The 13,578-nt window shown below is 37.2% G+C and overlaps 1 protein-coding gene across 6 annotated transcripts in view; it reads left to right on the top strand.

Annotated features, from left to right (window-relative positions):
• Positions 1–13,578, top strand: part of CNTN4 (contactin 4) — a 911,050-nt gene that overhangs the window by 718,924 nt on the left and 178,548 nt on the right. For all 6 annotated transcript variants that reach the window (XM_040492136.1, XM_040492135.1, XM_040492132.1 and 3 more), the window contains one exon: positions 6,905–7,102. In XM_040492136.1, the coding sequence (XP_040348070.1) occupies positions 6,905–7,102 (198 nt within the window). The remainder of the gene's footprint in view (positions 1–6,904; positions 7,103–13,578) is intronic.

The following is a 13,578-nucleotide window of genomic DNA, read 5'->3' as shown; positions in this document are numbered from 1 at the left end:
GAGACACAGAATCCGAAACAGGCTCCAGGCTCTGAGCTGTCAGCACAGAGCCCGACGCAGGGCTCGAACTCCCGGACCGCGAGATCATGACCTGAGCCAAAGTCGGCCGCTTAACCAACTGAGCCACCCAGGCGCCCCAAAGTAATTTTGAAGAAGACCAAAGCAGGAGGCATCACAATCCCAGACTTTAGCCTCTACTACAAAGCCGTCATCATCAAGACAGCATGGTATTGGCACAAAAACAGACACATAGACCAATGAAATAGAATAGAAACCCCACAACTAGACCCACAAATGTATGGCCAACTAATCTTTGACAAAGCAGGAAAGAACATCCAATGGAAAAAAGACAGTCTCTTTAACAAGTGGTGCTGGGAGAACTGGACAGCAACATGCAGAAGGTTGAAACTAGACCACTTTCTCACACCATTCACAAAAATAAACTCAAAATGGATCAAGGACCTGAATGTGAGACAGGAAACCATGAAAACCTTAGAGGAGAAAGCAGGAAAAGACCTCTCTGACCTCAGCCGTAGCAATCTCTTACTCGACATGTCCCCAAAGGCAAGGGAATTAAAAGCAAAAGTGAATTACTGGGACCTTATGAAGATAAAAAGCTTCTGCACAGCAAAGGAAACAACCAACAAAACTAAAAGGCAACCAACGGAATGGGAAAAGATATTTGCAAATGACATATCGGACAAAGGGCTAGTATCCAAAATCTATAAAGAGCTCACCAAACTCCACACCCGAAAAGCAAATAACCCAGTGAAGAAATGGGCAGAAAACATGAATAGACACTTCTCTAAAGAAGACATCTGGATGGCCAACAGGCACATGAAAAGATGTTCAGCGTCGCTCCTTATCAGGGAAATACAAATCAAAACCACACTCAGGTATCACCTCACGCCAGTCAGAGTGGCCAAAATGAACAAATCAGGAGACTATAGATGCTGGAGAGGATGTGGAGAAACGGGAACCCTCTTGCACTGTTGGTGGGAATGCAAATTGGTGCAGCCGCTCTGGAAAGCAGTGTGGAGGTTCCTCAGAAAATTAAAAATAGACCTACCCTATGACCCAGCAATAGCACTGCTAGGAATTTATCCAAGGGACACAGGAGTACTGATGCATAGGGGCACTTGTACCCCAATGTTCATAGCAGCACTCTCAACAATAGCCAAATTATGGAAAGAGCCTAAATGCCCATCAACTGATGAATGGATAAAGAAATTGTGGTTTATATACACAATGGAATACTTCGTGGCAATGAGAAAAAATGAAATATGGCCTTTTGTAGCAACGTGGATGGAACTGGAGAGTGTGATGCTAAGTGAAATAAGCCACACAGAGAAAGACAGATACCATATGGTTTCACTCTTATGTGGATCCTGAGAAACTTAACAGGAACCCATGGGGGAGGGGAAGGAAAAAAAAAAAAAAAGAGGTTAGAGTGGGAGAGAGCCAAAGCATAAGAGACTGTTGAGAACTGAGAACAAACTGAGGGTTGATGGGGGGTGGGAGGGAGGAGAGGGTGGGTGATGGGTATTGAGGAGGGCACCTTTTGGGATGAGCACTGGGTGTTGTATGGAAACCAATTTGACAATAAATTTCATATATAAATAAAAAAAAAATTCAACTTCACAACCCTGTACAAAAAGTAGAATTAAGTATTGATAAAACTATCTAAAAATAAGGAGACTCTCATACTGTTTAAATAATTTATTAAAATGAAAGTGGTTACAACATAAGGACTAGAATCCAGATATCCTGAGTTAATTCTACTATCTTTTTTCTACACAATACAACACAGCTTAATTGAAATAAATGTAGTATACTGTACTGTGTGTGTGTGTGTGTGTGTGTGTGTGTGTGTTTATAAAAGTTCTAGTTCTGTGGGTGCCTGGCTGGCTCAGTCAGTAGAGCGTGCAACTCTTGAACTTGGGTTGTGAGTTCAAGACCCACATTGGATGTAGAGATTACTTAATTTTTAAAAATTTAAATAAAAAGTTCAAATGTTCTGATTTTATCAATAACTACCTGTGTGATTCTTATCAAGCTACAGGGTATCTTTGGATCCCACTTTTGTCATTTGTCAAATTAAGATTTAGGGTTTGATGCTACACATGTAGAGTTGTGGAATTTTAATGCTAAAAGATACTTAGAGACCATCTAGTTGTACTCCCTCATTTACAGATAAGTAAATTTACAGATAAGGAAAACTGATCTTTTCTAGCTCTAAAATGAATTCAGAGAGGACCATATGGGTTCCTAACAGAATCAACTCTTGTGAATACTGTGACTACCCACCTACCAAATGTGTGGTTGTGATCCACGCATGTAGCTTCTCTAGATTTAAGTTTCCTGCTCTGTGAAATTCAAGGGGTCATGCTAAGTTTTCTTTCACATTTAAAACTTTGAGGATTAAGAAAGGCATCTTTGAAAACTGACATTTGTGCTACCCCTGGGACAGGACTCAGAATGTCATGAAGCATAACGTAAGTCTGGAAAGAAATTAGCATCAGGCACACGTTAAGAGCATCCATCCAAAGGACTCTGATCACAGGGTGAATTTGCTCCATGAATACTTAAATTTTAAAATTGCTTGATTGATGTCTTACCTGAAAACTAATAACCCAACATTCTTTGCTGTTGGCCCAAAAATATGGAAAAACGAACCAAGTAAGAGAGTGAAGTTTTGTTGTTCATTTCCTATAGATTTGGAGGCTACAAGCCAAAAAACCATCACTAGGTCCTTCTTCCCTAATGGATATCACATTATAACTAGTCTCAGCATTTTTCAATTGAGCATCAGAAGCTTCACAATCTATTAAACATTGTATTCCAAGTATCTGTTGACTGAGTTGTTACAAATTGCCAATGGGACAGGAACTGTCTGTCATTTACAGAGCAATTAGTGTGTGAAAACTTATCAAAAGAAATCTGTCAAGTTTGAATAAGTATAAATACTGCATAAAAGTCCCTAAGGAAATCAAACTGAGTGGGATACATTTTTCCTCATTGCAACACATTAGAATTTATTTTCTTTTATTTACTTGGCTCTGTTTTTTAGCATGTTGATAGCATGTCATTTAACCCAATGGATTAATGTTTTGCTCTGATAAAAATAGACTTTGCTTTTTAGAGGAGAACTAGAATGTCTCCTTGAGTGATACAGTAGTGGCTCCTTCCTTTCAAATTTGGAGAGCTCTTGTTTGCTTCCTGAAGGGAGCACTGGAATGGGAGTATGGCTAAAAGGACTCTTAGATACAGGTCTTCTTCGACTTAGGATGGGGTTACATCCCAATAAACCCATTGTAAGTAGCAATGCATTCACTTAGCTTAGCCTCCCATAAACTCTGAGAACCATCTGTAGTCTCCTTTGCCACTTTTTGACTCTGTGACCTTACCCTTTCTAGGCTTAAGATTTTTCATGTCTTTAAAACAAAGAAATAGAACAGGTGATCCACTGGGTAATTTTTAGCTTTACTGCACATTTTACCTGCACTGATGCCTGCATTATCATTGTATTATACTTCTTATGCTCTTTCCCCCTTGTCCTGGAAAATAAAAATATACTGTTTACAAGAAGTGATATTTGCTATAAAAAAAAGAATTAATATCTTAGAGATGTCCCCCTTTTAGGAGGCTCAGCATGGTCTCACCAGTGCACCAACCAAGATTTTTTGAATGACATTTGTATTTTAGGACTCAACAGTATTTACAAAGGTCACACACATGTTCAACTGATGTTAGTTATGATCTTTAACACCATCCATTTAAGACCATTTTTGGCAACTGCGGTATGTTCCTTTTTCTACACCATGGAAAATGGCCATAGTGTTATATTGTTATTATATTTTGGGAAGCTTATTATAATTTTAAATCAACATTTTGTTATTTTCTGTTGTTTAAACTCATTTAATGATCCTCCCAACACTGAAGTGATAGAGTTAATTATCTTCATGTTATACTTAACGTTTGTTGAATTGAAGTCATTACTATTTGTTCAGGGTTTCCCAACCTAGGTTTTGTGATCTATTAATAGATGTTTTAGAAAAATGGTATATATGTAGAGAGGACGAGGAGATTTTATGATCAGTAGAAGAGATTTTATTATCATTTTATACAGTAAGTTGGTATGCTTAAACTTATGCTCTAAGGAATTTGAGGAATCTTGACATATTAAAAATCTCTTGCAAGTCTTGAAAGGATAAATTTGAAAATCTATTAAAATTTATTTAATCTAGGTTTCTCAAAGCCATTTGATCATGTAACCCATCTAAATTTAGGAGAGATGGGAGGAAGAGAACTTCTGTAAACAAGAAATTAACATTCCAAGGACCACAGTTCAGGAAATGCTGCAGTATATGCTTAAGGTTGTTCGTATCTTCTCCTAAAGCACTAAGTCACTTATGTCACAAAAGCAGTGAAACCAGAATAATTAGCGTATTTTTAAGTAGCCAAACAGAATGTTACTTGGGTATTTTTTTTTGTTTTTACTTTTAAAATGGCTAACTTTTAATGATTTAGATGTGCTTATGATTCATAGTGCTTTCACATAAAAGAATCCTCACTACATACCTGCATCACATTTGTTATTATCCCTACTTGATAGGTTAAAAGTTGAAAGTGAGAATGTTTAAGTGTCATTCCTTATGTAATACAGGTTTAAATTTTGGTCTTTTTTTTTAACTCCAATTAGAAAAATGACAAATTAGATGTCCTTTTTTCTTTCTTTCTTTCCTTTTCTTTTTTTTTTTTTTTCTGATATCCATGGTCCATACAACTTTCTAATTGCCTTGTCCCACAGAATTCAGCGAGGTTGCTATCACTGGCCACTAGCAACAATCTTGAGAAATGTCTTTAGAAAAAGAAAATACAGTTTTGTATATTTGATTACAGCTTTCCTTGGAGGTGTGGGTTGATTAATGTTGTGCTGGTAAATTACTTTCTAACTTCTACCTTGTGATTTTGGAGATGCTAATTTATACTTAAATCTCTCATGTAGCTAATTAGGGCACAGACAGTGTTCTCCTCATTGTTCATATGAGAACATTGATATGCTCAGAGATCTCTTGGTTTGCCCAAAACTCACACACAAATTGAGTGATCAGTACATAGTGCTGTGCTGTTTGCTCTGCTGTTTGTTAAAATCTCCTGTTTTTCATGGGTAAACAGCCATACCAATTGAACTTCCCCATGATCTCTTATAGGGGCTTTCCTCCCCCAGATTTTAGTTTCTTCAGGAAGTGACTAGCTTGCTGGGAAGCACTTGCTTTTTTACACTGAGTATCCTCTTGACATCAGCATGGGGTTACTTATAATTACAGGCACATGCGTAAATAAAATGATTAACTATTCTCATATAAACATAATTATATCTCTCTAAAATAATACAGGAGGAAATGTTATAATCCAGTGATAAAGGGAAAGCAATCTGCATGACCCCTCCTTTGTATGTAAACAGTGGATTATTAAGGCAGAATATGTTTCCTGTTGCACATTTGGTTATTGAGGTCAATCACGCTTGGGACTCATCTAAGTATTAAACAACAAAAATGCCTTTATAGCAATTAGTGTTCTCTTTACAAAGCTGAAGCCTTTCTCCCATTTTCCAAGGACACTGCATACCTTTAAACTTCTGCCTAGAATTCTATTAAAGAAAGATATATAAGAATTCAGCCAGCTGGTTCTGAAACCAGAATCTTCTTTTGCATCTAGTTTTCCCCCTCCCCTACCAATGTAGTTTTTAAAGATAAAGTGGGGGCACATTAATCATTGCCAGTGCCTAGTATATCACTTCTCCAGCTTTGGACACATCTGGAGATCACACTTTAAAGGGAGGAACCATGGAATGCCTCGAGCTGAAGACATTTGATTTCCTTGGAGCACAGTGGTTCACTGCAGCAATTCATGCCAGCTCACTGTCAGTGAGGGTTCTTCTCAGAAATTGAAAGCATGGGATCACATATTCATTCGCAAAATATTTACCTAAGAAAAATTAGAACTTTGTAACAGATGTTTTCATGTCTGGCTGCCCATTACACAAATCCCACTGGCATTCTGGGATGAATAAGTATTGGCAAAAAAAAACGTTGCTCTTGGACTGCTGTTTCATACGCAGTCCCTTATAAATATAACAAATTTTTCAGCCAATATTTTTAGGTACACATTTACATTTGGGACCAGCCCTCCGGCCAGTCAGCATGTGTTTAGCAATTATTTGCTGCAATATTAAACAACCATCTCACTCAAATAATGGAAAAATAGTTCAACTATGCAAGAAAAGAGTAAGAATGTGTGTTGATAGTAAGAAGTTTTGGGAGAAGACTAAACTGAGACCCAGAAATTATTCTGTACCTTCATAGGGCCAAGAGTTTGGATTTAGTTACTTTGTTCTCCAGTGCCAAAGTTTCTCAGTTGATGGAAAACTGTAAAATGTGTTGAAAAACACAAAGTACTATGCTGCACCATAGCAATTATTATATATAAAATGAAAGAAGTGATCCAAATGGTTTTCAGGGTGGCTTCCAGCCTTACTGTATCAAAATTATAGACTGTCTGGGTCTATAATTTGCTCATGAACTCAGTAAGTATTGCGCGGTGCTTGGCACATGCTTAGCAAACTATAAATGCTTATTCCCTTGGCTTAAAGAGGTTGGACTTGTTTTAATCAACTATCAGTGTGTTCTTTTTAGTTCTCTAGAGATAAAATCTTATTGACTGACAGTAGGAGTACTGGTAAAATATTTAAGGGATTGTGATCATTTCCTGTTTATATTTAGCAGGCTGAAAAAAATCAGTGGGCAACATGTGAATTTCTAACTTGCCCATTTTTTTCATGAATACAGTAGCATTCTAATGCTTGAAAACACTTTTGCAATGATGATTCCTTTGCTTTCAGAGCTCAGTTATGCCTGGATCTTCAATGAATACCCTTCCTATCAGGATAACCGCCGCTTCGTTTCTCAAGAGACTGGGAATCTGTATATTGCCAAAGTAGAAAAGTCAGATGTTGGGAACTATACCTGTGTGGTTACGAATACAGTGACAAATCACAAGGTCCTGGGACCACCCACACCACTAATATTGAGAAATGATGGTGAGTTTCCTAAGGGATTTTGTTATTCCCGTGTTTTGAGATCATATGTTGCATATGGAAAACTGTTATATTATTGGCATACAAACGCTGTCTAAATGAAATTTAAGAAAAGTTTAATGCTTTTTACATTTGGTTACCTATATTTGCTCCACTTGTGTAAGAAGTAAGCCCATGAATCTGTTTTGAAAACTAATTAGAAATTTAATTGCTAATCTCAACAGGAATGGAATGTGGATTTAGGTGAGTATAAATAACAAAGTGTTTCTTTTTCACTTAAAATGTATACACAGGCAGAATGAAGTAGAAGGTTGAACACCTAGCTCATTAATCAATTCTATGTAATTTAGTATTAAGTGTCCAGAAAGAAGTTTTAAATTATCCAAATAACTTCTGGATTTATGATACTAATGACATAGTTCACACCACAATGAAATGCAGGAATACCAAGGCTTATTTGAGGAATAAATTTTAATTTCCAATACTTTTGTGAAAATGTTTCAAGAAAACATGTGATTTTCCCCTTAATTATCTGGATGAATGACATAACAGTGTATGGTAATTCACCGTGTGCTTTTCAAAGGCAATCGTACTGAACTGTATGCCAAAAATCTAGTTCCACTATGCCTTTTCCCCACCAGGAGTCTTTTTGTGAATTCTGTCCCCTCTTCTTGAGATGCTTCTCCTCCTCTGAGTCCCAGCCTTTCATTTGACTAAATGATACTGGCCCTTTCATTTTCTTCAAGTATATCACTTTCTCCCAGAAGTTACGTCTGTCTGACTCCCTCCCCACTATGCTGCATCAGGTATCTTCTCTATCAAGTCAAATAAAGCCCATTACTATAACCCCAAGAACTCTTCATTTTGTATCACAATTACCAGTGTGTTTCCCTGTCTCCCTAACTATAAACTTGCTATTTTAGAAGCACATGCAGTGCCTTGATCACTAGTATGTCTCCAATACCTGTACAATACCTGGAACATAGGAGATTCTTAATAGATATTTGTGGAGTAAAAGAAAACAAAGCACAATTAAGTCTTTCAATAATGGCCAGTATAGAGATTTAAGCCGCCATGGTTAAATGTTTATGTTTCTATTCTTTTTAAATTCCATGCCCATCAAGTACACACTTGAGCCTTCCATTATGAACAGCAATTACTAGACCCATTTTACAGGTAAGGAAACTGTCAGACAAGAATGTTAACAACAAGCTTTTACTAGGTACTTAACTATTTGCTGGATGCTCAGAATTTTACCAGAATTATTTCAGTGAAACCTCAAGCAACTATATGAGGAATATCCTCTTTTATCTTTTATAGATGAATGAACTGGGGCTCAGACATGTTAAATAACAAACCCCAAAGCCACATACCTAGCTAAAAACTAATGGCTCTACAGTTCACACTTAGCTCCCACGTCTTGTTGATTCCAGAGCTAATACATTAATGCCTCAATCACTAGGTTTCATTTCATTACAGTCTACCACCTCTTACCTGAATTTGTACAACACAAACTTGCGGATTCAAGCCTAGAACTCAGATTTCTCTCCAAATATGTTCTTCTTCCCTTCTGTACTGAAGGGACTTTGTACCCAGGTACAGCTGTGAATATGAATTTCTTAGAACAGGATATTTGTAGACAAACCAACTTGCAAATAGGGTCTGAGCATCCTTACAGCATAAACCGTACTATGGAATTTTTTAGCAAATGATGTAGATTTGAATCATTCCTTTATTTACTCATGCATTTAACATGTATTTATTTAGCACTTACTATGTGACAGCCACTATTAGTGCAGTGAACAGGAACAATAGGGCCTCTATCTCATTTCACCCACATGTTCTGGGAGGACACAGGTAAAAAACAAACATAAACAAAAACAAAAACCCAATTACTTTAGTACTAAATACAACAGTATGATAAAATACAGGTCCTATGGAGTGGAATGTCTACTTTAGGCAGAATTGTCACTGAAAACCTTTCTGAGGAGATGACATATGAGCTGAGACAATTCTAAGAAGTCAGCCCCTGTGATGATCAGAGGGAGGAGCAGTGCAGACTGAGTTGACATCACATGCAAAGGCCCTGAGGCCTGAAAAAACACTGGGCATGTTCAGGAAGAAAAGAGAATGTGAGCATGGACAGAGCATAATGAGCAGGGTGAAGGTTGCTTCGAGTTGATATTGGAAAAGAATCAGTAGCCAGATCATGTAGACCATGGAAAAAAGCCTGGATTTTATCTCAAGGGTGATGAGAAGCCATTAGAGGATTTTATGCAAGATAGTGATGTATGTTTTGTAAAAGTTTCCTTAGCTACTGTGTAGAGATTGACTAAACAAGTGAGAGTGGTCGCTGCATGTCCAACTGAAAGACTCTGCAGCAATTCAGTTGGGAAATGGTGGCAGCTTGAACTAGGGAGTAGCAGGGGGAACAGAGAAGTGGATGGATTGAGAATCTGGTTTGCAGGTAAAGCTGCCCGAATTTGCCTATGCACTGAATGTGGGAGGTGTTGGAAGAGAAAATCAGGGGTGACACATAGGTTTCTGGTGTAACAACTGGGTTGATGGGAATGCCATTTACTGAGGTTTTACTGAACAGGGTTGGAAGGGGGAAATCCAAAGTATTATTTTAGTCATTATTTGTAAAGCCAAAAGCTTGACTTTTCTCTTGGCAACAGAAAGAAGTATTTGCTTTCTGCTGCTTTTGCCATCTCTCTGTCATAACACCCGTCTGATATATTCACATGTGCTTATCAGCTCGCCTTCTCCACCTCGCCGACATTGTGATCAAGCACAGATTGTAGGTTTCATCCAGCTTTGTTCTGGGGACCAGCACAGTGCTTGCCAGATGACACATGTTAAATTAATATGTTGGAATAAGATGAATTAGATTAAATAAAACTAAAAATTTTATCCATTTATAAAGCTATCGATGCTCTCTCTCCAGACCTAAGGATGAAGAAACTTTGTCAAAAGATGTGCTCCAATGGCGTTTTGTATAGAATTATTTAAAAATAAATCCCTCTGACCTCTGTTTATAATGCACTTACACCAGAATGTCTGTTCAGTGGTGTTATTATCAATTCAGGTGTCTCAAGTAACAAATGTAATGAAATATTGATGATTCACTAAGAGCTAGCCCAGGAGACATGTTGCACAGAGTTGCTACAAGGAACACAAATTCAGGAACATAAGAACTCCAGAATCATGGACGCCTCAAGTTGGCAACAACTTTGCCTTTGCTTCGTTTTTAGATATATCTTGACTTGTGTAATATATCTTCATAGGGATGCCAAATGTTTTTGATAGAATGTTTTATCACAAAATTAGCAGAATAAGGATCTCATTCTTCAGCAATTAATGCCCATTCATTCTTAATTTCCATGAGAGTTGCATGGTGAAAATTCATAATATGTCTATCCCATTTGGGTTGGAGTATATAAAATGGATACTTGAACTATATTACTGAGCACAAAATAGGTTATTTAATTAGCTCTTTCTGGAGGTAAGAGAAAAGGGGAAATATAAATCAAGAAGAGATTGCAAAATAAAGATGACATTCTTATTAAAGTCTATTCTACAGGAATAAAATCAATAAAATTATCATTCTGTGTGATCTTGTATTTAGGGACTGTATATTAGACTGATAAGTACAAGGCTGTATAGAATTTGTACAATCATTTTGTTAATTGAAGCTCTCTCAAAATTGCACATCCTCCTTCTGCCTCCGAAATGCAAATAAGCAAGGCAACAGAGTTTATTGCCTGAAGTGAACTAATTACCATGGCTAGTCATTTTCTCTGCTAAGTGCAGATGTAGTTTAAAGAACTAGATGTCCTCAATATTCAGGTTATTTCCTTGGAGTTCCAGCTAAGCATTTCTGGACTATGATTCATTGTTTCCAGCCCAAAAGGTGACAGTGAGTCATAAAGAGTGAACAGTGAACGTTGACTCAAGTCCTGAAAGGCGTCAAGTGTGATGTGTCCCATGTTTATCCCACTGACCCTTTTTACCCCTTGTCCCCAGCTCACCACAAGTCGGCAAGACTTCAGTACTTTATGTTCCCTTCACACCCCCACACTGTTCACCTGGTTCACCCCTTCCTGTGTCTCAGATTGTTACTGAAATGTAGAACAGGATGGTTTAGAGGTCAGACCTGAGGACTCTGGAACTGGGCTCCCAGGGTAGAATACAGCTGTGCCACCTATTAGCTATGTGACTGTGGATGTCAGTTTCATCTCCCTGTGCTCCGTTTTCTCATCAGTCAAGTGAGGATGATAGTACCTAGCTCAGAGGCTTATTTTCTGGGTTAAATTACAAATAAAGTGCTTTGATCAATGACAAAATAGAAAGGCAGCATCAGTAACTTACTTACATAGATATACTCAACAAATTATATCTATATACTTAATATTTTTTAATGTTTACTTTTGAGAGAGAGAGAGAGAGAGAGTACATGTGTGTGCACGAGCAGGGGAGAGGCAGAGAGAGAGAGAGGGACACAGAGGATCCGAAGCAGGCTCTGTGCTGACAGCAGAGAGCCCAATGGGGGGGACTCGAACTGTTAGATCACAACCTGAGCCAAAGTCAAACACTTAACCAGCAGAGCCACCCAAGCACCCCTCAACAAATTATATTTTTAAAAACAGATTACATAGTGTATAGATAGTATGATCCTTCTTTTGTAAAGTATATGTGAATTAGGACAGAGAAGGTTGGAAATACTGCTCTTCAAAATGCTAACAGTGTTAAACTTCGAAGTGTTTAACTTTCAGTGGCAAAATGTTTGATTCTTATTTTTTTTCTCTTTGCTTTGTTGTATTTTCTAATTTTTCTACAATGACTAGAGATATTTTGAATTTTTAGAAAAACATTTGGTAAAAGGGTTATGTATAGATTATTGACTCTACAAGACACTTAGAGATCACCCAGTTTTCTATCTTTATTCTTTGACAAAGAAGAGCATTGAAAACCAGGAGAGTAAGGTGAGGAAGTACCGGGGAGAAATGCCCAGTGCTCTGTCGCTGTGCCATTTAACTGATTCAGGAAAGCTGTTTGGGGCTCTAGATTAACAGATTTACCTTGTACCTTTTATGTTATGACTTAAATATTTTTAATATTGATAGTTCTCCTAAATAATGACATGTTGCTGTATAGTACTTACTTCCAGGAAGTATACAGTTGAGAGTTATTAGACAAATGTGAGAGAGTTTTATATCAGAGTTTATTTACCTAGATATTTTGAAATCTGCTTTGGAAAGATAATGTAACTTGTTGTGTGGGAAAGTGCACCTGTTACTTAGGTACCATGAAGAAAAGCAAGATTTAATTGAGAAAACTATATCATAATTATTTTTAAGACAGGTACTAAAGTCATCTATGGATCAATATTAGCCAACTGCTGGTTATTAATGATGATGAGCCTGCTCTATTATGAGCTTCCTAAACAGATATCAAAGGATTATCCCTAAATTTCTATAAACAAAGGTAACAGATTACCCAGACAACATTAACTACAAGAGAAATCATAGATTTAGGTGATAGTTATAATGGCTATTTCTTCTGTCTTTAATCACTACCCCCAACTCCTTCTAAAATGGCTGAAGAGGAGAAAAATTGGCAGATATTAGTATAGTCTTGGGAAAATGAGGTTATGTCCATGAGGATGTTTATGTACATTACATTTATATATAATTGAGCAGGAGTTATTATATGACCTTTGCCTTTTTTCTCTCTTTTTCCCTAGGCTGGCTGGGGATTGGTTTGGCAGTCCTTTGTTTTCCTTATTAGAACCAAGACAGATTTTGAGCAGTTCATAGCCAGCGTCTGTGGGATGGATCTGTGCTTTGTATGGTGGATATTAAATGTTTTCAAATATTATCTCTAATGATAACTCTAAATAGAGGAAACACTAAGGAACAGGGAATAAAGGGTTTATCTTATCTTAGAGTTTCAAAATCTCTCTCTTTTCTCCTTTTCTCTTTCTCTTCCATTTCTGTATGTATATACATTTACAAACATGTATGTAGGCTATGTTGTGTAAATACACATATGTTTTATACACAAGATATATATTGCCTTTGGAAGTTAAAATGTAAACTTCACTTTTCTGAATATTATACTTCCATGTAAAGTTAAATTATTTAAAATTTGTATAATCAGAGTAACTGGTGATATTTTTCTAAGTTCTCACTCATTTTTCCCAGCCTAATTTTATGTAGCCATGAAAATTCTGGGGTGCCTGGGTGGCTCAACTGGTTAAGCATCTAACTCTTGATTTCGGCTCAGGTCATGATCTCACAATGGTGGTATTGAGCCCTGTGGTGAGCTCTGTGCTGAACATAGAGCCAGCTTGGGATTCTCTCTCTTACTCTCTCTCTCTGTCCCTCTCCCTGGTTCATGCTCTCTCTCTCACAAAAGAACCAAAAAAAGAAAGAAAGAAAGAAAGAAAGAAAGAAAGAAAGAAAGAAAGAAAGAAA

The sequence above is a fragment of the Herpailurus yagouaroundi genome, unplaced genomic scaffold (assembly GCF_014898765.1).
Source record: "Herpailurus yagouaroundi ecotype Mexico unplaced genomic scaffold, PumYag 183, whole genome shotgun sequence".
Classification (NCBI taxonomy): domain Eukaryota; kingdom Metazoa; phylum Chordata; class Mammalia; order Carnivora; family Felidae; genus Herpailurus; species Herpailurus yagouaroundi.
This window is presented reverse-complemented; position numbering and strand designations above follow the sequence as displayed.